At 33.0% G+C, this 26,596-nt stretch overlaps 1 protein-coding gene across 1 annotated transcript in view; it reads right to left on the reverse strand.

Annotated features, from left to right (window-relative positions):
* Window positions 1–26,596, reverse strand: part of RYR3 (ryanodine receptor 3) — a 214,935-nt gene that overhangs the window by 112,592 nt on the left and 75,747 nt on the right. Inside the window, exons 14-33 of the mRNA XM_027717007.2 lie at window positions 25,703–25,871; window positions 24,575–24,710; window positions 22,833–22,928; window positions 22,014–22,132; window positions 19,467–19,600; window positions 18,614–18,855; window positions 16,330–16,522; window positions 13,544–13,760; window positions 13,233–13,337; window positions 12,736–12,839; window positions 12,293–12,376; window positions 10,496–10,655; window positions 9,932–10,079; window positions 8,801–9,006; window positions 7,963–8,137; window positions 6,176–6,384; window positions 4,811–4,995; window positions 4,346–4,382; window positions 3,840–4,000; window positions 3,156–3,321 (exon numbers count right to left, since the gene is read on the reverse strand). Coding sequence (XP_027572808.1) covers window positions 3,156–3,321; window positions 3,840–4,000; window positions 4,346–4,382; window positions 4,811–4,995; window positions 6,176–6,384; window positions 7,963–8,137; window positions 8,801–9,006; window positions 9,932–10,079; window positions 10,496–10,655; window positions 12,293–12,376; window positions 12,736–12,839; window positions 13,233–13,337; window positions 13,544–13,760; window positions 16,330–16,522; window positions 18,614–18,855; window positions 19,467–19,600; window positions 22,014–22,132; window positions 22,833–22,928; window positions 24,575–24,710; window positions 25,703–25,871 — 3,046 coding nt within the window. The remainder of the gene's footprint in view (window positions 1–3,155; window positions 3,322–3,839; window positions 4,001–4,345; window positions 4,383–4,810; window positions 4,996–6,175; window positions 6,385–7,962; window positions 8,138–8,800; window positions 9,007–9,931; window positions 10,080–10,495; window positions 10,656–12,292; window positions 12,377–12,735; window positions 12,840–13,232; window positions 13,338–13,543; window positions 13,761–16,329; window positions 16,523–18,613; window positions 18,856–19,466; window positions 19,601–22,013; window positions 22,133–22,832; window positions 22,929–24,574; window positions 24,711–25,702; window positions 25,872–26,596) is intronic.

The raw sequence follows: 26,596 nt of genomic DNA on the forward strand, positions 1-26,596 counted from the left end.
CTACTTGTAGTTCACCTCTAATACAGTAAAGCATTTGCGGTTATCTTTATAGGACCACCTGATTTTCAGACAGGTGTATCTGTTGCCTTATGTGCTCTCAACACCTCTCGCAAGAACGCTGTGTGGTTTCTTCTCAAAAATATCCAAACTCAACCCTTTATACTAGAGGGTGAGAGCACATGTGATTAAGATAGTGCAAATCTTTACTTCCTTTCAAGATTAATGTTTTTCTAATACATATTCCAAAAGTAAAATAATGTAATTTTTTTAAAGAGCTCTTTATTTTCAGGCTTAGCATCTGTCTCCAGTCTTAAAAAATTGCAGTGAATCACACTGAATCACAGTGCTACAGTTTTAAAGTGTCTGGTTGTGTTTGGGATTTTTTTGCCTGCTATGTTATCCTTCTGTCCCCGTTATAGTTGGACTCAAAGTGCATGTCAGTGTAAGACCAGTTTATTCTGAAGAATTCTCTACAAGATCCCCCACCACTACTGCCATGAAATAAAGATTATTTATAATATAAATTATTAAATTGTAACATGTGTTTCTATTTTAAATACAATATTTATAATTATTATATTATTAAAATATAATTATAGATTAGTATATTATTTAAAGAATGTCAGTGCTCCAGGGTAGCTGAAAAAAAGTACATCTATACAATTAAGTCAAAGACTCAAAAGTTCAATGAAATATATTATTCATATCATTGTGCATTTTGTGTACCATGTATACACATATACATTATACATACTGAGAGTCAAAAAATTAAATTAAAAAATACATATTCTTTTGGATGAGAAGACAGCTCCAAAACAAAATATGATTTGAACAAAATGCAAAATAATAACCTATACTGAAAAAAACGTATGCAGAATAAAGATTTTTCAATACTATCACTATTGGCATAGAAAAAATGATATAGGGCTAGGTATGTACATTCCAAACTTTTTGATAAGTAAAAAACCACAACCTCAAATCCAGAAACAAAAGGCATCTTGGACTGCAAGACATTACTAATGTGCCTATTATTTCATTAATGTCTGAAGATAGCTGAGACAATATAACTCTCAACCTCTGACCAAAGATAGCTATTTCCTAGTAACAATAATTGAATTTGTAATTTCTAGCCATGTCTGAGGATCAGAGAACTATTACTAAAAAAGTAAAATAAAACATCTTTAAACCAATATTTAAGATCTCCTTTCTGCTACAAATACCTTAACTGTGACCTGACAATTAATGACAAAATCTCAAATATATATGTATACCGTATCTTCCCTTTACCTTTCTAGTGGTTTGGTTTTGTTTTGTTTTCCTGCATATCACTATGGCATTCAATAGTTAAATCAGGAACTACAGCAAAATTCATTTTATCTCCTCAATGTATTGACCCATAGACCTTTTAAAATGAAAACAGCATACAAATATTGTCCTCTTTCAGTTAAGAAAGCTGAGAAGTGCAAGAACTTATACAACTAGAATAATTACCTAGACCAGACAAATATCAGTTATTTGTGGCAATTTGGGCAAGTGATTAGATTTATTGCAATATTTTAAAGATCGTACTTTAAGGTAAAAATATTCAAGAAATGGAAATTACATAACACTATTCTCACTACTTTCAAAACCACAGAGAATACTTAAATGACTCAAAATAAGCAAAAATTGAGTAATATTTCACCCTCAGACTTAACAATCCTGTTGGAATATACTGTTTTATCTCTATAAAAAGTGCTGACTTTTCTCATTTGTCAGCAGACCAAGTGTTATCATGTTTATCGAAAAACAATTCCAAAAGCAACTACAGGTATTTTTCCATGACAAAGAGAAGAAACAGAAGAGAAATATTGGTATTCTCTGAGATAATTTTAAATTTAATACAGAGAACGTGGTTATATTAAATGCAAGTCATATGAGGAAAAACCTGAAAGTGTTTTCTACACTAAATTCAGTAACAGGCCTCTTCTACATCTATCTTTCCATAGATCTCCTTACAAAATAAGAACAGCTAAAGGCTGTCCATGAAAAAAAAACAAACAAAAACCCATCATAAAAAAAGCACACCAAACTTCCCTGGTTTTGTTCAGAAGCTGTCATATTAATTTGTACCTAGTTAGAAAAACAACAAAGCAGGGCTTAAGCACTTTAATTATGTGGATTTTTTTCCCAGGGTGTTGACATTCAATATCCTCCCAGTGTGGCACGGAAGTTTCTGACCACTATTACAAAATATACCAAAATCACAGCTTCTAGATAATCTCCTACCCCCATTTACAGGCTATGTGCCACCCTGCCACATTCATTTTCAATGGAGTCAGTATACAAGTTCCATTAAATTTAGTCAGATAACATTTCAGTTTTATCTGGATTAAAAATTTGGGGGGTGACATTGAAGAAAGCAATGTATTATTCCTAACACTGGACAACTTCTTCCACAGTGGATGCTCTACTATGGACAACAGATCTTACTAAGAGCAAATCTCAATAATCTGGTGCTGAAAGCTTCAGTCAACTACTGATCCCTTTGCCTAATGACTTTCATTTTGAGCATGTTGATAGTATTTAGGGCCCACCGCATTTACTTTGGCTTTGTGCATTAATGCATATTTGAATTTAAGGTTTTGAAATTTATCAAATCACAAGGTCTCCAAATCACAGCTATCTGCAGAAGACACAAAACACGGTAATAAGGAACTAAATTTTATTTCTCAATTCATACCAAAAATTACAACACTTATATTTTAATTTTGACCTTATGCTAATTTAAATATTTACTTCCCCTATATTGTATAACAGATTCAGTTGACAAAAAATATTTTAAAGAATAAGGTTATAAATCAAGATTTAAGGTTATAAATCAAGATTTAAGGTTATAAATCAAGAATTTGTATCACATGAACTGAGAGGTTAAGAAAAATATTTCTCTGAACATATCTACCAATAGTCCTTCCTCAACACTTGAAACAACAGTAAGAAGCTCAAAAAAATGTAGCCTTATAGTAGAGAGAGTGAGAAAAAGAGGGATAAAATCAGAATTATATAGGAAAAACATGTTATTGTTACACAAATGGTGTTCGGTTAGATATCTGGAAAAGAAAAATAACATCAAAATCAGCATCTTACTAGATAGCTTTCTGAAAATCCGATAATACCTGATAACAGCTGCCAAGTTCTCTTCCATTGGCTGTGAATGACACCATTCCAGTAGCCAGGTCAACAAAGCATCCAATTTCTATATCAACATTACTGCGACCTGATCTCTGGGAATTAGCAATTACATCTCCTCCCCAAACCATATAGCAGTTGCTGCGCTTCACACTGAAATAACAGCAAGAACAAAGTATAGGTCACACTGCACTTCAATATTTGGTGAAGATGTACTTTTTCAGTGGAGTAATAGTTAGAGATCCTCAAAGGTGCTTGTCATGCGATAAGTTTTTTTGCTCATTAACAAATTTTTTTTGTAATATATGCATTAGACTAAATAAATTCTTTCTCCTATTTTAAAATTATGAAAAAATTTCACAGGCCTCTGTGTACGCATATAAGATACAGTAAAACAAACATGTTTATCCACAGTGAGTAAATACAGATGTTAAATGAAAGAAACATCACAAAACATTCTTTCAAATGGAACATTAATGATAAATATATTCACTCTAAGAAGTCTACATATGAAACATTCATATATAAATAAGCACAGAAAACCCAAACTTCATAACCAAGTTTCTCGTTACTTTAAATTAATGCTTAAAATATCATAAAGCTTGCAAATAATTAACTTTTGAACAACAGTATTAAAATATAAATTTAATAAGTGATAAATAAATGCATACCTTTCATGAACCCTTCCTCTCTCATCTCCTAAAGTAACTGTCACTGTACAATTTTTATTTAGGTCAAAATTCTCACTGTAAAAATGATAGTCTGGTGTTACCCAGCCAACCCAGACAGAGGATGGGTCTTGGCCAGCAAATATCCTTAGTGAGTAAAAATACTGAAAAGAGGAATAGAGCATATTAGTAATAGAAATCAAGGAATTTTATCAAGAAATACTCAGTGATTTAAAAAAAACCCTCCAATATATCAAACTTTAATAGTAATTCACATTCTCTTGAATTTAAAATGCTCTTAAATTAAAAAAGCAGACAGTGGTTTAAGATGGTGAAGTTTATGCTTCAAGTTGTGCAACTCTGGACATCATTATTTATGAACATTGCTATATCATAGCAAATTATTAAAAAGGCTACTTTCAACAGATCAATTTCTAATGAACATTCTGCCACGACTAAATCTACTTCAAAGCATTTGAAGAACTAAGTATCTCAATATATTTACTTACTGTAGTAGAAGGAGCAGCAATTTCTTGGCTGTGTTTTCTACAGATAAAAAAAAATCAGTAAATAAGTTTAAAAAAAAGGTAGTAAAAAGCTGCTCATTATTCGACTAAGTATACTTACAAGCTAACTAATATTTGCTGGGTACGTAGTATGCATTAGTTAAGACTGCAGAGGATACAAATATACAAGGAAAATAATTGATTGCAGTTAAGGTGCTTAGAAATGAATAATTTTAAACCTTTTGAAGCACCTCTTTAGATATGGTTCTCTCTTGTCTTTGTCTGCAGCAAAGGCGGGTTATAAATCAATTAAAACCTTCAAGAATAAAAAAAATCTTAATAACATGCTTCCTATGCTATGTGTTCAAAAACAACTATGAAATTTTGAGTGTACAATAATAAAGAATAATAGAACATATTACATTTACATGGAAAGCAAGAGACAGGATAACTAAAGCCAAGCCTGACCGTTTTTGGAAAACATCAGATGAGGCATTTTCCACACCCATGCCAAAGCTGAACGATGAGTGGAACTCAACAGGCATACTCAAACGACAATATATCATGTCTGAATTGCTGTTCTGTGTGCCAAATGTTTTGTGAGTTACTTTTAACCGAGGTGGACTTTCAATGGTTCCATCAATTCTCCATATCTAAAAATAACAGAAATATTTTAAAATAGTACTATCCAAAAAAATTTTGAAAATTTCCATTAAGCAACAAGAGAATGAGAAAACTGAGAGAGCCAACTTAAATTTTTCAAAAATAATTAACTTCAGAACTATGCAACTTTGTTCTCTGACATTGAATCTAACCTGCAAGGGTTAGAGCAAGGGAAGCAACAGATTAGGTATATTCTGATTACAGTATTTCAAGTTGTTCTATACAGCATAAAAAACCCCCTATATATTTTATTAAATTAATTAACTTTGAGTGCACAAGTCATTGAAAAACTGCTTCACAACAATCAGTAGTTTTCTACCACAATGAGCAAAAATATCAATTAGAATTGTTCAGATGGCCATTACGAACTATCACAGTAGTTTGATACCACTTTCCCTTGTGCTGGAAAAGTGAGTATGTTTTTAAATTCAGTTACAGGAACATTTAAAAACATTTTAGAGACAGGAATAGTGTTGAAGTGATTCTGATGAACTGAAAAAAATGCTGAAATCATTTAGTTGGAATTCATTGAAAAGTATTTTACTTAGGAAGGAAATGTTCGGAGAATTATTAAGGAATAGTTGGCTATATCTAAATTAAAGTAAATGGCTTAGACATTTTACAGTAAAAAAAACTTATCAGGAATTCAAACTTATCATTTTGGAATATATTAATAACAAATATTTTATAGAAAATACAGGAATTATTATTCTGCTCCAGAGTACATTAGTCAGGGAGTTGTGGAATTCCTATCACTGGTGCATCATAAGAATGAAAAAACCACTCAGCAACACCACAGGTACACTTAAATATCCTCAGACTTCAGCTGAACAATTTTTACACATTTACAAAATATGTATAGTAGAGAAGGTTTAAAAAGTGAATGTACATGTAAGATAGAATATAAAAAAAAATAACTGACATGTTTCCAGTAACTAACCACAAAATAAATTAGTAACACACATAATAAAAAAGATGGATATATCCATAGGAATCTATACTGCCATAAATGAAACTGAAGATAGACAAGATCATCTGGAGTTATCCGAGTGACTTAGTAGGTTTATATGAGAAAGTATCCGATGACAGTAAGTATCAGTAAGGGTTTAATGTCTCAGCTTGCTAAACAAACAGTTGTTAAACAGGTGTCTCCCTAACTTGTAATGTTACCTTAATGTGAGGATGATTTTTTGGTACATTGACAAATGTTGGTAAGCGTTTACTAAACCACATAGCAACATCTCGGTTCATGTTGACAGCAAAAGGTTCAAAACCTTCTTGAAGGCCACACATTGTATAATACTTGAATGTACTGGCATCCATTCCAAGGTTCATGCGACCAATCTGAGATAGGCCCAGTGCACAAATTGGAACAAAACCTAAAGAAACAAAAATCAAAAAAACCCCAACAGTAATTTAGTTAAAAACTTCTAATCCTTCTAATTTGGATTGAACTTTAGCTCCTACAGGTAATGCACATGAAATGATGACATTAGCAAGGATTTAAAGCCACTTTAAACACTAATTTCTAGATTCAATATAATTGCTACCAAAATTTCTGAAGACTTAGGCACTATCCCATTTATTTAAATATTAAACCAGTTCAAACAGTTGTTCTTAGTAAGTAGTAGATTTGTGTGAAAAATAAACAAAAAATGTGAAGTCAAGAGGTAGTTTTGTGGACAATCACGTTTGAAAATACTTGCTCAAGTCAGTTATTAATTTATTAAAATAATTCGTTTATCTTCCTCATTTTTAGACTAACACACATGGTTTTATACAATGAGTTGGACTCTGGAAGCCAACCTTGGCTAGATCTGAGTTATTTAACAAATATTAAGTATGATCTCTGAGGGCACTGAAGTTTCAAAAGGACTTTGAGAAGAGGTTTAGTTATCTCAGTACATTGTTGCTAGCCTTCATTCCTCCATCATTCACAATGGACACACATTTCCTTAATGCTAGTACTTTTTATGACTCCACTCTTTGATCTCCATATAACTTTATAGTAGCCAACAGACAGGGAAGAAAGATTGTTTCATCTTCATTTCTCAAGAACCAGAACTTGGAGACAACAGTTCATCCCTTAAAGGAGAAATTTTCTCTCCCAAACTTTAATTTAATCCTTCAGAATAGCTTTGTTAAGGCAGACCCTCATTCTCTACTGTTGGAAAAACTCTGTCAATGGTAACGTCAAAGAGGGACAGTGAGCAACTGCAAAGTCTTCTGGCCATTACTAACAGGTATGAAGCTACTACTGGTTGGAGAAGCTACACTTACAAAAAAAAGTCCACTAAAACATAAAGCAAAACAGTTTGAAAATATGTCCTGCCTCCTTTACTACAGTCATATAGATACTTCTTTTAGAAAAAACAAAGACCAAAAACAGAAGATGAACATTATGCTAGGAAAAGGATAAATTCAGATCAGCTATGAATAGGATGAAAGAAAAAAAATTACAAATCACTGAACTTATATTCTTTGGGTGCAGACTCTCACCACATAGTGAAGGACATACTCATTATGTCCTTCACAGACATGAACATAATACATTTATGCTCCAGTAAGATAATCAGAGACTACATTTTCAGCTTTTGAGAATTTTTCAGGATACTTATTACTGCCATCTCTTAGTACTGAAGTTTAGTCCTGAGAGTAAGCCAATCAAAGAGCAAGGCTTGAAGAAAATTTACCCATTCTGACTACTAAAATCCCATTAATGTGGTCAAAGGAAAAAAAGAAAATCAATTGGTGCCACAGAAGCACTCTCAAAATAAATATTTATGAAGTTAACATGTAGCGTAGTCTGAAGGCTCACACCGGTGAAATATCATTTCTCAGCTCACACCGGTGAAATATCATTTCTCAGCTCACTGAATCGTTATGACAGACTAGTTTTTCTGGTTGTTGTTTTGTTTTGTCTTCTCATAACCATATGACTAAAAAAGGGAAATTACCATTTTCTATTCCAAAGTCAGCAAATGCAAGTTCTGACCCTTTACTTGTTATTAGCAACTCGCCATTCAGAGTAAAGATAATTGATTTGTCATCCAAGTTTATCATACAACCAACCACATCGCCTGGTTGCCAGCTTCGTCCAAAGAATCCACTGCCTTGATGCCAACGCTGGCCCTAAATGGAAAAACAAGTGAATAACCACAGTGCTAAAATTAGAAATTAAATACAAAGTAAATAAAGAAAAACAAACATTTCATTTTCCAGGATCTCCAAGTAATTTGCAAACTGATCATGGCTTTTGTTTTACAGATAATAGAGACAAAGAGCAACTAAGCCCTAACTTCAGCAATTTAGAATCTGGATGATAACTACTGTTCACTGGATTCCACTTCTTACATGCAGTGTAACTATTATCTTTCTGCTCTTTTAGGAGTCAAGCTTGGGAAGAAAGAACATGCAGAATGCAGAAAAGACAGAAAAGGGAAAACAGAACTGTGGTTCCCTCTTCCAGTCATTGAAGAACCTTTTGTTTGATTTTTGTAAAACACCACATTAAAAAAATGGAAGTGAATGCTGTATTTTGTTTATGGTTATGACAGACTTCTTTAATTAGTTGGGTAGATCCTAGGAAGATATAAACCAGCACATCTTTATTAGCATAATTTCAATTAACAGAACCAAAATGCAGATACTATCCTGCATGAAACAGGGCTCAGAGATATATTTCTGTGAATCAGAAAAAATTCCTGTACTTGATCTGGAGTATACAGAGGAAACCTATGCTGTAGTTCTCTGTCTAGCCTGTTCATAGGTCAAAAGAGGTAAAGGTGTACTGACTTTGCTTCCTTCAAATACAAATGCTTGGTCATCAGCTCCCAACTCTACGTCAGGTCGACAGCCTGGCCTGGCCCAGCCAACACGCATATCTCCACCTGTCACAGCTTCAAATTCAAAGTACCACTTTCCAGACTTCACTGCATAAGATTTTTCTACTCTGAAAAATCGTATCTTGTCGATGCTGACTTTTTCCACTGTTTGGTCAGCTGTAAAAATGAACAGAAAAACCCCCCCCAACTTTTAATAATAAAATTAAATTATAAATGTCACTGTCTAGCTTTTCATCTGTCCCCAGTATTTTCTATCTCATCTACCATTGCATATTTAAGAAACTTCACAGCAAATGTTACAAAAAGAGTAACAGTAGTCAGCATGCAAAGGCTACCACATTCTAATTCTGTACAGGATGAGGGATCATCTGCTATGTAGAATCAGCATATTTCAATGTACCACTCAATTCAGAGCCCCAAACACAAAACTGAGTAGAGGAAACAGAAGCATAAGATTACTACATGCAATACAATCCAATGCAATAATGTAGTATTATAATACAAAAAATTATTTTCCTACACAAGTCAATGCATTTAGAACATTTTTTTTTAAATTACAGAATAAGTTTTGTTTCATTTTGAATTTTTTGTCGAAAATTACAGTGCTATAGTAAATATGAAGAACAACTTCTAAACAAGTTTTTGCTCCTGATTTCAATTTTAAAAAATTATTAAACTTGGTGAGCTTCTTTGAAGACTGCTTAAAAAACTGAAGCAGTCAAACCTAATCTACATTCCATGTAATAATTCTTTTTAAATGCAACCTATATTATTTTCTTTCTTTCCATATGAAAACCAGTATGCCCACTCACACTCCAGATTTTCTCCAATCTAAAAAATCAGGCAATTAGAATTATCATGTCATTAACTACAGCCAATCTTTAAAAAAAACTCCCAACAAAGACTTAAGTAATATAAAAGTAATTTTAAAAGTGTGTTTGCACCTTTCATTAAAATTCACTGGAAAAATACACTACTATTAATTAATATCTTCTGTTTTCCCTATATTTCAGTTTTATGTTTTTTCACAGTACAGCACTGGGGGGAAAAAAAGACCATGATTCTTTTTGGAAGTGCATACCTATCTCTTGGTCAGGTGGTTCAATACTATAACCATAGCCTGCAAATGTTCTAACGGCTTCACGGAGGCTATCTCTGTTTGATTTTTTAGTGCGTTCATCTAATAATGCATATGGCACTAGCCGAGGATTACGTTTGTTCTTAAGATCCTGAAAGGGGTTATAAAAGAGAACAAGAAGAAAACTCTGTTTAAATATCACAAAGACTTTTTATAATAAGACAGAATGTATTCTGAAATCATGTTAAGATTACAGAAGAGACAGAGCATTGATGAAGAAGAGTTCTATGAATGCAAGCTCGATTATTAATAACGGAAGACAAGAATGAAAGAGAAGGATGGAAATATATTCCCATACATCCTGCAGCTGCAACCATACAGGTCTTACAGTCTACTCAGACTTTCATGGTCAAGGTTCCTTTTCCTGCTTCCCACCCCCTCTAATTTTTCCAGATATTACACAATATTCAATATTTAACCTCTTAACACTCTCTTCCCAACTGATGTTCTAGAATACAAAATCTCACATTCTTTAGTTATTCCAAATGCATCTAAAGAAGTTCCTACCTGCTGAATGCCATAGGTCCATCCTTGCTTTATTCTGTCTTTTGCCCAGACATTATGTGCATTTTCTGCTAGTTTGTCAACTAGAAATTCTTGAGAAGGTAACAATTTCACTTCAGAAAGATCAAGAGGGGCAGGTTTATATCCATTTGACATCATGTAACTGTAAGTCAACAAGGCAAAACAGAGAAATCCCAGTTATGGTATTTAAATCATTCTACGTGGCATTCATGGCCTGGGGCTCACTTTCTCTCTCCATTTTTTTTATCTCCTATTCTCCCATTTCTTTGTAAAAATCCTGCATTACATTTGGTCATTGATTGGGATATAAACTGGATTCTAGCTGACAGTCTCATTTTCCACCTACTCGCACACTAGCTAATTAAATGTGACTCAGATCCATATATGCATGCCTAAGTGGTTGCTACAAAACAAAATTGTTGTTGAATGAGTAATTTTTATATATTTTTTTTAAATTTGTCTTTTAAACCTTTCAAGTAATTTCTCTTTTAAAGATCTGTGTGATGACTTCTTATGAAATTATCTTTTATGTATTATTAAGTATGGCATTTTAATTCACTATTCTATAGGGACTGCATTACCATTTTTCCAACAGAAAAAATCATTTTAACTATCGTTCTTCACACTTTTTCATTGAATAATAAGTTTAGTAGATTTTTAGCCCTAACTAGTACCTTTTCCAACCCTTCCATATTGTATAAAGACTACCCTCCTTTTTAGACATGTGCAGAATCTCTCTTGCTCAAATCAATTAATTTCCATTTGCTAGGACAATTCATATAGGCAGTAGGTATTTCAACAAGACAATAGTATTAAAGCAGTATTATCATAGACTGCCTGAAGATCTTTTTTCCTTTTTTTAATTAATGCCATCAGCTGGATCAAGATTACTATTTCCCATATCACAAAACTACATATTTTAGTGCTCTCTTTGAAAACCTAACTTTGTTTCTCATGGATAAAGCTGTTTCAGGAAAAAAAATGCATCTCGTGGATTGATAAACTGATTTCTCTTTCTGTCTTCAAGTTTTGTTGCAGAACAGGGCTTTAATCTGTCCCAGGAGGACTACAGGGTCCCCACAGTCAACACTAAAATACAGATGTAATCCCTGATTAATCTTCACCATTTTTGGGATGATTACTACTGATGACTTAAAGAAGTCTAAATAAAAAACATATTCAATTCTTTTAGCTCTGATTGCCACAGTTTAGCTACCAAATAGAAATTAAAGCAAAAAATATATATTTAACATAATAATCTACATATGTACATTTTCAAGAAATGTGCAACATGATAAAAACAGTAATTTTCTACTTTTCCTCTTTAAAGAAATGCATTAATAATGTCTATGGAAATGTGTGTGTGTTGAACAAACCTTTTCTTGGAGGAGAGAGAAGGAGAGGTGTAAATTGAAACGAGTTATGGGAAAATGGTATAACTTCTTTCAAGTAGATAAATTTACTACCATACTCATAAACTGTTCTTTTCCATGAAGCAGAAAAACACTGAAATGTTGCTTTTAACTTTGGAGTGTCTATTTTAAGATCATGTAACATAATCGCATGTGGTTTAGGTGTGTGACTGTTTCTGTCTCAGAATAACTTCACGAGGTGATGTAACACAACAGTATTCACAGCCAACCATCCTCACAGGCAGGGTAACAACCTAATCATTGATCTGTAAGACCATAACAAGTATGGGGCTCATATTAAGTATTTTTAAATGACCTTAAAATATTTTATATTTATAATATATAAAAATTATCATAAGGTACATACTTTTTAGGAAGTTTGACTTTTTTAAGATCTTCCTCAGCTGCTGGATGAGCATGAACAATGTGACACCCAAGGGCCAAAAGGGTTCTGTCAACATAAAAAAGTAGCATTATTGAAACCCAACATTACACTGCTCAAATAATTTTTTTTTTATTTGACTATAAATACAAAGAAGAAATTATATTTAAAAACCAGGGAAGTAATTCAAAACAATGGGATTTTAAGTTATATAACTATATATATATATATATATATAAGTTATATAACAATATATAACAATAATAAATAAGACCTTCAAAGTCTGAAGGGTTTCCTGGGACTTCTGGCAAAGTTAGCAGAACACACTTTAAATGAGATGTTCTAATGTTTTTTATATCTTAAAACAGTATGATTTGCTTGAATAAAAACAAAAAAGAAACTTTATATTCTTAATATTTAAATCTCACTTGAGTGTTTCAGTTGACATTTGTAGATTATAATTCTTCTCTGTCTCAGGTAATTTTGAGAATTCCACAAGACAAGGATGATGCCTTTTATTATCATCTCGTATCTGCAACAAGTAACAGAAAATAGTACTTTCCTGATATCACAATCAAGAATCACAGTAAAAAAACCAGTTAATTCTTTGCAATAATGAAGATACTATAAGCAATATCTTTTATCTTTTATCAATGACAGCTACTCATCACTATATAAATGTACTTTCTCATGATTCATTTATAATGCACATTGTAAGTACTCATTCACAATTAAATAACAAAAGAAAGTTTTGAATGTTCAAAAAAGTCATCAAAAAGTTAATATCACTGTCTCCTTCCACCTTACAGGTTCACCTATTGCTGGTAATGTATAGACAGCCGTTCAACATCCAAATCCATGTTTTCTGGTAAGATACTTAACCTAATACAGGTGACTGTACCCGGGCAGGTCATTCAAAATATACCTTGCCATATGTCCAGCCCAGTTCTATTTTATTCATTCCCCACAGTTCATGGATGTTTTCAGCTAGCTTGTCCCTGATCTTTTCGAGATGAAAAGGAAGAGCAATCTAAGAAAAGAGAATAACAATTTCAGAAATAAAAAAAGGTTCGTTACCATGTCTTGTATATCCAAGATCATCTAGTTTGGTTAGTACACCACAACACACAAATGAAGAATTGCTAAGAAAGGGGGAAGCTACCTTACTTTTTATAGTGTGAATTTAAATTTTGCACAGATATATTTTATGGTCCAATTATTGCAAATTTCACATACCTGACTGGTGTCTATTGGACAAGGGATAAAAGAAGCTTGCGAGAGGAATTGTGTTGTACCCAACAAATCCCTCACTCCTTCAAAATCTCTTTTATATTCTTTCACTGGTTCCAGTTTCATCTTCTCTTTTGGAAGCAATGCTTCATAACAGGGAGCATAGCCAGCAGGAGGCAGAAATTTAAACTCTCCATGACGTCCACCCAACAAAAAACGAACTCTGTGCAATTTCCAATGAAGCAGTTAGACTCTCAAATAGTCAGTATATACTAGCATCATAAATAAATCATTTAGAGACTTAAACATTTATTTGATTACCATCTACAAAGATGCAGGCGCACTTCATGTTTTCATAAACACCAAAGAGTTACCAAGGATTGATACCAGCAGATACTATCAGTTACACCATCACCTACCCACTCTTTTTTGAAAATTTGTTTTGGCTAAAGCAAAACTAATAATCTACTGTTGTAGTATATTTAAACGTTTCTCACTTAAAATCAAACAGTTGTAAGTTGTGAATTTTTTAATGGATTTAAAGGATTTGGAAACACAAATCTACTTTAAATTGGACTGTTACTCTAAAAATACTATCAGGACTATTGGTATATAACTTAAAAGTTTTAAAGTAACTTCTCAGTGCACTCAGGCAGACAGTTGGCTCATGAGATAAATAAAAACCCAAACAAAACATTAAATCATAAGACTTAAATCAAGCAAACAACATTATACCAAATATTACAACTGGGATGAGCTTCAGAAGCATAACTAAGATGCCTAATAAACCCCTAAAGTGTTCTGTTTCTCCTCAGATATATTTTTCACATAAATTTAGGACTATACCAGGAAAAACAACAGAGATAAAAACTGCCCAGCTTCATACTTTGGTCCTTAAGTAGGCAAACTCTAGAGATAAACAAACACAGAAAAGTTTAAAAAAACCCTACCCTGTTACCTCTAGGAAATAGCCTCTACATTTGTTGTGATGGAGTGACGAGAAGCCTATAAAAATTCTAGAGCTATCAGATCAGCATATTTCATTGACATTTTTAAAAAGAGGAGAACAATTAAGACACAGAAGTTTTCTCAAACAGAGTGCACATAAGCACAGGTCACAAATACCTGAAATGGTTTAATGTTCACAAGAAATGGACTATTACTGAATAATTCTATTATGCATAAACTTTCTAATTTAATTTTTAAAATACGTTGTTTAAAATATTTGAATGTTCCCAAGGCAGTTAAATATTTGAGATGACAACTCTGAGTTTAGATGTCTCTTTATGGAAAGTTCCCACACATATCACAACACTTTAAAAATAAAGGAGGTCAATTTTATCCTAAGACCTAGAAGTCTAACTTCCTAAACAGACAAAAGTCAAAAAAAGAATTGAAATTAAAAACCTCTCATTCAATTCTTCCCTTGCCAGCCACAGATGGGTAAATAGCTCATTGCTTCCTTCCAACTTGCTCAATTTTTCTGAATTGTAGCAAATCTCACTTGATCTTTATTTTCTCATTTGTTCTGAGGTCTGTTTTATCCCTGCTCTTCACTGCAGTATCTAAACCTCCATATAGGCTGTATCTTCCTATTGCTGCACAGTCTCTTTTACAAACCTGAACACTCCAAGAAGTTGTGGCTTTATTTTTTTCTCTTATTTTAATAGAAATGTTCAAATCTTTTGATTTGAAAAACCTCTTATACTTTGTCTGACCTTAACCTTCAAAAGAACCCTCCTAAAATCAAATATCAAGCAACATAACTCCGAAGGACAGGAGACAGTGAAGGTCTCTGACAAGGGTATAGAAAGGAAAAATTGATGATGGAATGATGAAGATGACTCAGAAACAGAGACTGAGAAATTCACAGATAGCTGAGAAAAACTAGATAAACCAGAGCAGAAGTAGAAACATAAGAGTTTGTGCCCGGAACACTCTTCTCCATTCATGAAGTCAGGATTCCTATGTAATAACATTTTCTTTCATATAATAACAGGCACAGAAAATTATATATATCAGGTACTAAAAACTACAAAAGAAAATGCTCTCACAAATATACAAGCAACATCAAATAAGAATGAAGTAAAATAATTACACCAGTTTAGGCAGATTTCTTACAGAAAAAAGTAACGAACATTTTCAAAAACTTTGTACTAATGCAGCTACATAGTAGGGTCACTTCCAGGGAAAAAATGAAAATTGATTTACTAAGCCTTTCCCAGTCCTCCTTTATTCTGCTTGATTCTACAGATTTTCTGAATTCACTAAAGATAAAATAACAATTAAAAACTGATTACAGTAAGTTCAAAACTCAGTGTTTTAGAAACAGAACAGGTAAGGCATGGACAATACTAGTAACAAGATTCCAAAATTGATTCCATCAGTTTTTTGTGTTTCCTACTCTGAATATAGTATCACTTTTCATGATGATTTAGGCTTTTTACTCCCTGCTGAGAAAGCCAGTGAGAATTTTAATTAGTGCAAAATCTGGTGCTGTGTTTCTAACGTCCTTTTTTTTCACTGATAATTGGAATGAGACAAAATTAATTTCCCCTAGGTCGCTGAATAATCATAAAATAATAATTTTCAGACACTGTGACTTACTCAAATTGCTTACAGGTTCACATTTCACTTTTAAGTGAAATCATCACTGAACAAATCAGCACTTTCCTGACTTCCTCCCAGCTGCTAGTTCGGCAGAAACAACAAAACCAGAACAAAAAAGAAGAAATCATAAGTGAATTTGGACAAGACAAAAAAGAAAACAATTAAAATTAAGTTGTACTTACTTTACACCTGCTGATAAGCTTACAACAGGGAAGAAAAACCCTTCTGTACTGAAGTTCTCAAACATTCCCTGTACAGGCTGTCCATTAATGCGGAATGAAATGCTGGGTACACCTAAATCCAAACAGCAGCTAACCACATCATCAGATGCTAATAAATGCTGATTGACAGATGCTACAGCTCTGGGTACTCGACCTAGGATAAAAGTATTCAGTAATCAGAAGCTTCAAGCAGGTTCTTGGAGGTTTGACACTGAAAAAAATCAAGCTTTTTCTTCATAGTCATTTAGACATGATCTTGCCTTCATCTGTTTTATGAACAATTCTGTTTTTAGAAACAGTGAGTTAACATTCTTAAAACTGATATACAGCAGAAAACTGCATAAACTGAGTGATTAACATGAAACCCCTGACACTGTTCAGAAGACAGAACATGCTGAGCTGATATGCGAGTCCACGCTGATGCAAGAGTAATGAGGCACAGTAAATTATACCCTCTTTATAAAACTAACATTTATAGATCTATTTTTCTTTAGTTTTTGTGAAATACCAGATTCACATATATGTGAATATTCAGCAGTAAGACACTAGAACAGGTTGTCCAGAGAAGTTGTGGATGCCCCATCTCTGGGATTGTTCAAGGCCAGGTTGGATGTGGCCCTGAGTTTAGTGGGTGGCATCCCTGCCTGTGGCAGAGGGTTGGACCAAATGATCTTTAAGGCGGCTTCTAACCCAATCTATTCTATGGTTCTAAAATTCTACTGGAGTTGTGATTATGGCCAATATCCAGGTTTACACAATCAAAAGGCAGAATAGTATACTGAATTATCAAAAAACGGATTAAGAATTTGATGGGCCAGGTTTTCTTTATCAACTACAGCCATACACTAAACAGACGGAGCTTAACTTACGCTACCTGGGAAGTTTAGACTTTACAGACATGCACAGGACTCAGCACTTATAATAGCAATTAACTAGAGATAACACATCTGAAGTAATCTAACATTTAGATATAACTACAGTTTTTCGATCCAACAAATGTCTCTTCAGATTTCCTTTCAAAACAATTCCATTGAAAACATTATATTTTACCTGTAAAGCAAGTCTAATTAAGCAGTTAAGTAGTATTCCAAATTACTGTGTTTGGAACTTCTTAAGAACAAGTCAAATCAACTGTCCAGGACAGTTTAAGTACCCAAAATTTTCCCTTACGGCAGGAGATGAGATTTAAGAGACTTTCCAGTACTGTATTTCTGAGGTTTAATTAGGATTTAATTTTGTATTAATGATTTCTAATGGCTGGATGTTACATATGCCTCCCAGTCTTCTCCCAAAAAACATGACTTCTGACATTGGATAATTGTTCAGAAGTGCTAAAATAAAATATTGAATTATGTGTGCGCACGCACACACACATTTTATGCTAGAACAATGCTGACATAATTGATAAATGAAATGTCCCCAAATTAGAAAATGGTAGAATTAATGTCATAAAATTAACTTCAGCGTATTTATATGTGATGTACTTAAAATGCACCTTTTAATTGCAAGACCCCACACTATTATTTTCTGAGCAATTAAAGAATATCTAGATGTATATAGCATTTAAAGGCACTGAGAAATAAGGGGAAATTAATGATTTTGCCTACATGCCTTGAAAATTGCACATTAAATCATGATCCACAAGTTGAACAAGCTAAAAAATAATATCATTTACTGTGTATGCAAAAGAGATCCGGAAGAAAAAATAGCATGATACTTCAAAATTAAAGACTTACACACAAGGACTAAAATAACAAAGCTGGAAATAGTGTAGTAATTATTACTTTTAATTGAAAAAAATGTCTTTTTATGAAGCTATTTATCCAATTTTTAATTCAATTTATTAAATCTATTAACAAGTCTAAGGATAACTGTCATTTTTCTTCAACTGTAGATATAAAGTAAAAGAATAATGCAAATGTAGATCCATATAGAATTAACTCATCTGAGATCAATGCATCCATTGATTTTGAACAGATAGAATGAAGTCAGTATTGATCTAGATCCAGAAAATACCATTCCTTGATCAAAATCATGAAAAAAGAAGCTATCTGCTAAAAAGTCTGATTGGTATAATTCAATATTGGCTAACACTTCTGTCAAGAAGTCTGATCTGAACTTCTAAATAACCCAGAGTTCTGAATGTAGCTCACTATAAAATAACATGTTATGTAAACAAAGGTACTGAAGGGAAAGGTAGGTAACTGCTAAATGAAAGATTAGTGGTAGTTCACAAAGTACTTACCGGACCATAGATGAAGGCCATCAAAACCATAGGAGTACAGGTCATCACCAACACCATTGCCCCCCCATCCTTCTCCACCTCCAGGATAGGGGGCATAACCTGAAGTAGAGGCCCATCCAACGCGTAAATGGGTGGGTTCTGCCGTCAAGAACGGATCAACCTGATCAATTATTAACTCAAAGTACCACTTCTTGTATTGTGCAGAGCCCTCAGCAACACCCAAAAATATGTTTGGCCTTATGCTAAGAAAGAAAATGGAAGCCAGTTAGTGTAAACATAAAATGCAACATATTAATCATATTGCTGTATAATTGTCAAATTCACTTTACAAATATAGTAAGTGTGTAGATATCCACATTTTCCTTACAATATTTTAAAAAGTGACCCATTTTATATAATATTATAAGGCTGCTGTAGAGTCATCTTCTAAAGCAGAGTTCCATGCTTTGAAAAACTTACAGTCAAACGAGAAATAACAAGATCATTTCCTAAAATCAAAGTGAGGTTGCAAGGAAATCATATCCCTCTTAAAACACACAAGTACTTCACAGTATGTTTACATGCTCTGTTTTGACTCAGAAACAAGCAACTTTCACGTTTCAATTTCAGAACAGATCTTACTATTAATTAACAATTTCTATTTGAGCACAGTTCCCATTACAAAATGCCATATTGTTAGGAAAAATGTTTTTTTTTAGAAGTTAATACATAATACATCAATGCTTCCCAAAGTGTGTGTCTCAATATTGAAGTCTATGGGACATTTCTTAGGTTACAGTATTTCCTTCAATAAATTATTGAAGATACAGAAGTTCCATTTTTTTCTATATAACAATAAAACATGTCACTATACCTTGTCACATCATTAATCAAACGTGTTTGCAAAAGTAAGTCTCTTCTAGGCAGTAAATTGTCACAAATCAAATTTTGATTGGCACGAACTGCAACTCCATTGCAGACACAGAGAGAGCAAAGCACATCGAGAACCTTAAAAGAAAAATCAGAAAAAAGTAGGGTAAAGGTAGCTAACTGCATATACTACTGTTCAGTTGACAGCTTAATTTACATTCAGAATAGACCTAAAGGAGGGAATATAATGCACTTTACCATTATTGTTTTCTAAATACTTGTCACATATATGGATCAAGTGTAGTCCATACTAGCGATAGAGAATATCAAACATTCATGGAACAGAAATTCTGAACACAGGATTTGAAAAATGCCTCAAAAACCTTCCTTTGAGATACCCATTCTCATTTTGACTAGAAAAAAATCAAAGCTAGAACAACTGTATGTCAACTCTTTAAAATTTTTAATTAAATCTCTTTTAAATTTTGAAATATAAAATGGAATTATTTGATAAATTTCCTGCAGCCCAAAAAAATTTCAGTGCAAAATTAGTGGACAATTCTCAACAGCAATTCTCTGACTGCTTATGAATCTCTTCTAAAAAGAATATTTTCTATATGAGAAATAATCCATTTATTTTTAAAACTAAAAACACTTGAAAGAATTCACCATAAAGCAAAACAGAATTTCAGAAAGATCTTACACTCCTACTTTCTTTTTGTTTTGTTTTAGTCTGAAAATTGAAAGAGGTTGACATAATTCTCCCATAGCTTTCTGACACAAATGTTTTGCAAGAGAGAACAGAGTAACATAGTGTTGTTTAATGCTGAGGGGCAAAGCTGCACACTTCTGCAAAATAATAGGGAAGCTTAAAGATGTGCTTGAGCTCTGACAAAGAACCTTTGAGCAATGAGCCCAAAAGGTGTAAACTGCTACAGATCACCTAAAAGATAAAGACACATCTTCACACTGTTGATTACCATTTTGGAAACTATTCTACTACACCAGGAGCAGCAGAATATACCATTCATTTTAGCTACTGCTCTCATCTGCCCAGTGAATTTAGCACAAACAAACCATCAACAGCAGTTTAAGCTAATATATTGTGGAGTTTTCTATGCCCTAGCCCATGTATTTTCCTTCCTACCATCTCTGCTGCTGGGTAGAAACCTCTAGCAGAAGGATAGAGGTAATAACTTAAAGAACTACATAAACTCTGACTGGTACTCAGCTGTAAAGCAATATAGTAACATTAATGATTACCAGTAACTCAGAATTTACATGTAAACTGTTTAAATAATCTCTGTGAGTTTGCTGACTGTAGTTCTGACACAATGCTTTTCATTTAAAAAAATCCTTCAAATCAAAAATTCCCACGACAATGTTACTTATTAATAGTACTGTTTCTTATTCCCTAAATCTCAACAGAATATCTAATCTAGCAAGAGAACAAGACATATTGTTTGTGGAGTAACAAATAAATTCATTACTTCCCATTACTTACTGAGTTTCAGTCAAAGACATTACAAATAGAAGGGTACAAATCCTTTAGCCAGTATAGTTCTTCTCCTATGTACATATTTTCTTTTTCTGCTGTAAATTCTCACTATAATGCCTACATTAAGATATTCCAGCTGAAAGGTTCTTTGTAGGTGACTGGAATAGCGCAGTAATCTTGCTAAGAGCTAAAAATAAACTAAGCTTGCTGCTGTAATTTCTATTTTTTTTCTTATGACTACTTATATCAGTTCATGCTCCTTAACCATGCTTAAAAGTACTGTTCTCCTTTACTGAAGTTGGTTAGGTTCTCTGTATTACTGATTTAAAGGAGAAGGTAATTTCAGCTCACTAAAACTTTCTCTGCTCTTCCTCGAGGTTATCAGTCTTTCAAATAAAATTTTAATTGAGGAAGGAAACTCACATCAGAAAATCACACATAAACCTATATCTTCGTCTGTGTTGTGATGTCATCCTGATCGCAGCCAGAAACTCTGTTCACCTTCTTCTATCATAATAAATTTCATATTGTTGTCTAAATTAATCTCATCCAGTATTTCTTCTGGAAACTCAGGGTTTTTTTCTTTCTTCTGAACACCTGTGTTTTCAGATATTTGAATTATTTTTCTGATTTCTCATTTTATTTTTTTTTCTGCTAATATTATTATTACTCAAGATAGAGAGTAGATCAAAGGTAGTCCACTGCTTCTGCAGAGCCCTCCATCACAAAGCAAGCTACTCTGCCCACTTTCTTACAGCCACGAGAATGCTTCATTTTCTCAGTAAATCCAATGTTCTGACTGGTTACCAATATTTCTTAACTGTTTGCTTGTCAGACATATTTGCCGTATTTGAAAATTTCTGAAAAGCAATTGTATATTACACATTCTTTTAATCTCAAGAAAGCAACTTTGCAGATGTACTTTGAGGTTATTTTGTTTCTTTAGGGGTACTAGAATCACATATTTCCATGCAGAAATTTCTCTTCCCCCTCCCCACACCCCCCCAAATCACTGTAAGATTATCAGTAAATTCTTAGTTTTTCCAAACATACCTTGTAATTTCGCCCATGTTTATCCAACAATGAAATAATGGATTTGATGTGTTCCTCAGATATTATATTTAAAGCTTCTGGGCTTTCAATCAAGATGCAGTGCAATACTTCCAAAATGCCTATATAAAAGCCACAGAAACAATGCTGTCATTAAATCACCTGCTCAACTGAACACAATCTAAAAGCTCAGTGAATGTGTATCTTACGAGATGCTACCTTTTCTCCGGACTAAAAAGAGGATGAAAACACTTTCACGGAGTATTAATAAGATTATTACACATTAGGAATAAACACCTAATAAAGCTGTTAATTCTTGTTCTCTTTTGAAAATAGCCACAATTTTAAAACCACTTGAGGAAATTGCAAATTTAACTCCTTCCTTTCAGTGAGAGACATAAAGGTTTTAATAGGGAGCACTGCATAATATATCAATATTTTGTTGAATATTTCATAGTGAAAAAAACCCTGTTATCTATATCTTCATGGGTTTTGTATGCATGTCCACAAACTGGTGTTATTTAATGGTGCAGTAGTGTTGATACTGTCTTACCCAATCCATTAATTCACCCAAGTCATGTTCAAAATTCGTTGGATGTGGCACATACCAAACACATGGAACCAAAAAATGCCACAGAAATATCTCTAAGTGTATCACTTTTTTAAATTTAAAAAGCAAGCAAACAAAAAAACCCAACCAACCAAAAAACCCAACAGCTTATTTATTTTCTAATGCATATTGGTTTCAAGTTAAACTGCTCTGACAATAATGTAAGACAGACATTAACTGATGGTTAATTTAAATTGTAAAATGAGTCTCACCTGAGGAAGATTCTAATCTATCCAATTTACTGATTAACCAATCAAGGTTACTGGAAAATTGAGCACAATTGTTTCTGTTGCCACGAATGAGAGCAGCTGGAAAAAACACATGGTATAATTTTATAACAGGAGATTTCCGTTTGAAGTCATCAATGTTTATCATATGCATTTTAACACTTTTTTTAGAGTAACTTCATGAAATAATGAACAAAGAGGTCCACATATGTTACAGTATTAAAGAATCAAGATTTTCATTATTTTGAATATCAGCAACTGACATAACTTCTAGAGAGCACATAGTTTTTGAAGTTGACTGGGATCTACTGGATAAACAGGAATTTTTTGTTTTGTTTATGCTTTTTTTTGTAGTTAAATTTAAATAGAAGTTATCCACCACCCTTGCCTAATGCATATGTCAAGCACTGTCGTGATCACAGGGCTGAAATATTTCTTTTTCTATTTCTTCCTACCAAGAGTGGGAAGATCATACGTAGAAGTTTAAGATGAGGTGCAGGTTGTGTTCACTGCTGTTTAGTTCTACTTTCTGATTACAACAAGTTATAGAATGCATAGCTTTTAGCATTTCAGTAGTGCAGAATGCAATATTATTTGACTGCACTTTGAAAGTTCATCAACGATCAAGTCTTTCAAGCAACACTTTTTTTTCATCCAGAAGTTATCACTGATGATAGGGGAAAAAAGCAACAAAAAAGCACCTTCTGTATACAGTTGTCAATTGTTTTTTATTATGAAGCATTAATATTTGTTACATCAGAACAAGTGTGTTCAAAATGTACCTGCAGATGAATATCAAGACAAAATCTGAAAAAGGCCTACATAGCACCGAAAACATTTTTTTCATCCTACTTTTCTTTAAATTCATAAGACTAAAGTAAAATGCAGGTAATGGTAACTTTCTACTTTCTAAAGCAATGAGAAGACTTCATCTGAAGCACCTGCATGTCTGTGCTATGTGAATAACCTCACGCTTCAAAGTACTTCCCCTTGTTTCTTTTATTATTGTCCTGACTCTCAACTTGCTTATTTTACTATGGTTCAGAACTAACTTTCTTTGTAATGAAATTAGAATGTATGTAAACTCCATTAGAAGACAAGAGTCTCCTATATGAGGAATAACACAAATCAGTATCAAACTAGAAATTTAAAGAAATATACATATAAATATTTTTCCTGCTCTATAATTTTGACCCTTCTACAACACAGCAGTAGTCTGCTCTAGAAACCATGAAAACCACTGGAAAAAATATTTCCACTTCTGTTTTATATAATTGTTTTTATTAACATTTAAACCTAAGTCTCAAGTAACAAACATTGAGGTCAGCAGACCTGACTATTACTTTTAGACTTCCTTCAGCTTCACATACAAAGACTGTTTTCCAGTTTCTCTAATTTTTAAAATAATAATTCACATCTATTTGCATACCACAGGTACACTTCAATAATTTAAAAAAAAAAAAAAGCTTTTGGCATGCTTCACGGAACTTTTTCCTAGCTGAGATCTATTTCTCTGCTGTATCATTGCTCAATAAACTCTTTCCTCTGTAATAAATAGCAGTAAGTATAAGGAAGAAAATCTGTAATTTACATGATGGAATGAATAACACAGTGGTGTTATTTGACCATCTTTGGTCAATGGTCTTTGATGGTGAAGCAGCAAGTAGAACATAAGGAGTACATATCCTGTCTTTTTTTTTACATTAGTATGTTTTTGAAGAACTTACCTAATAATTTGTAAAGGAGATTCAAAATTTCTTTCCATGCAGTACCATATTCTTCTCTTGCAATTCCTGCAAAATGAGCTGTGCTGTTGTAGTCATTTAAGCGATCAATGCAATTCAGAACTAGTGCCAGCATTCCCTAAACACGTGACAGAAAGTGAACTGTACATAAAAAGGTATTTGTGGTTGCCCTTTAGAAAGATTTTTTCCTTTATAAATTGGAAAGTTGTATTATCTTAAATTTAAAAAAAACAAACAGCAAAACAACAATTGTGCTTACAAGATTTGAATATGTGTATATCTGTATAAAATAATTCTTTTTAGAGAATGATTCAATATTGTTCCTTACTCAACTAAGTATTATAAAAAATAAGGGAAAAAAGCTGACAATAAAGGCTTTTAAAATAATAATGAACAGCCTTTTTTACATAAAATCTTCCTTGCATAAAAAGAAAACCCTTTAAATTTATATGAAAAGGAATTTTTATTGATAAAAAGGTGGAAATTTTACTATCCTATAAAATATCTGTAAAAAAAATTTTAAATACTGAAAGAGATTTTTAATTTCAGTTTGATTGCAGACTCAAATGGTATTGAAAACCTGCAAGCAACTCAAACATGCCTAAAAACATTGTAAAATATGTTTATTTTGTATATTTATGTATTTATATGTATATTTATACAGAAACATAGTTATTCTGTTTTCAGAGAGGAGCAATTCAACAATTATGTAATACCTATCCATCCCTAAAGCAAGCATTCTTCCAGTTTCTAGAGATAAAAAGTTACTGATTCACATCCTGGTGGGCAGAAAAGACATCAGAAATCACATCTATTATTGATGCAGGTTTTATTATTCATTTGGGGTATCCGACTTCTATAACTTCTTGTCAAAACTGTTTCTTGCAAAAATGACATCTCTTTAAAGATGCTCAGAAGTAATAAGATCAAATTTTATAACAAAGGGTTTGTAGCCTGTGACAAGTGTGTGTATGTATATATATCTCAGCAACAGAACGTTGCATTAGAGAACATATGTATACATCTAGATGATAATGTTTAGATTCTTCTCAATGTTTGTGGCACAATAGACTTGAAATTAAAATTATGTAACAATTCCTCTCTCTGTACCTCTTCTTTGAATAAATTTTGTCTGTTTTTGAGTGAGCGGAGTTTGTTTTGCTTATCTTCATGTTGCAGGTCTTCTTCAGGAAGCTGGAAGTATATAATAAGGTCTTGCAGAGTCTGAGCCATCTCCTCAACAGGCAGGGCAGAGGGTGATAGTGTTCTGTTGTTTCCACTATGGAAAACAACAAAAAAGACTGGCAGCATTAATAATTTTCCCACTGTATTTACGGTATTGTGTAGCAGCCAATTTTCTGTTGGTATCTAAGTCAACTTTTGTTACATATGTGACATATGCTTATATGCATATGAACAACAGATGATCTGAACTGAACATCATTCAAACACCTATTATTTGTGTGCCCAGCTCTCATAGCTTCCAGAAGTGGAATCATGCTCCCCTTTCCGCACTGATGTAAACAGTTTTATGGTAATTGATTTTGTTTAGATATTTAAATCCCTATTGATGATTTAGATGTAATGTGCAGATGAGCTAAAATAGTACCAGTTATTGACGGTATACACGTCCAGTCTTCTAGAAAAACAACACAAAAATAACATGTAATCCTAACCATAAATTAGATCTTCTGTATCTATTCTATATAGGAAATAAGGAAGGGTGGGATTTAAAAATGGAAAGTATTTCGAGGTATCTCAGTTGTTGGTAAAATAATTTCTCTTTCCTGTTCAAATATTTTCTCAATCTTGTGTGATAACCCAATTTTCCATGGCCTGACTCACTAGTATAAATAGGAGGAGCTGATTCCTGGCAAAGGTGGCTCTGTTTTCATATCCTCAGCCCAAGAAATATAAAGGAGTAGTGTAGGCCCTTGAGATCCTGAAGCAATAACGTTTTAAACACATACTTGTATAATGGCTTCTTTGGAAGGAAATATTTAA

This window comes from Pipra filicauda, unplaced genomic scaffold (genome assembly GCF_003945595.2).
Source record: "Pipra filicauda isolate LSUMZ 115617 unplaced genomic scaffold, ASM394559v2 scaffold145_size1923396_pilon, whole genome shotgun sequence".
Taxonomy (NCBI): Eukaryota; Metazoa; Chordata; class Aves; order Passeriformes; family Pipridae; genus Pipra; species Pipra filicauda.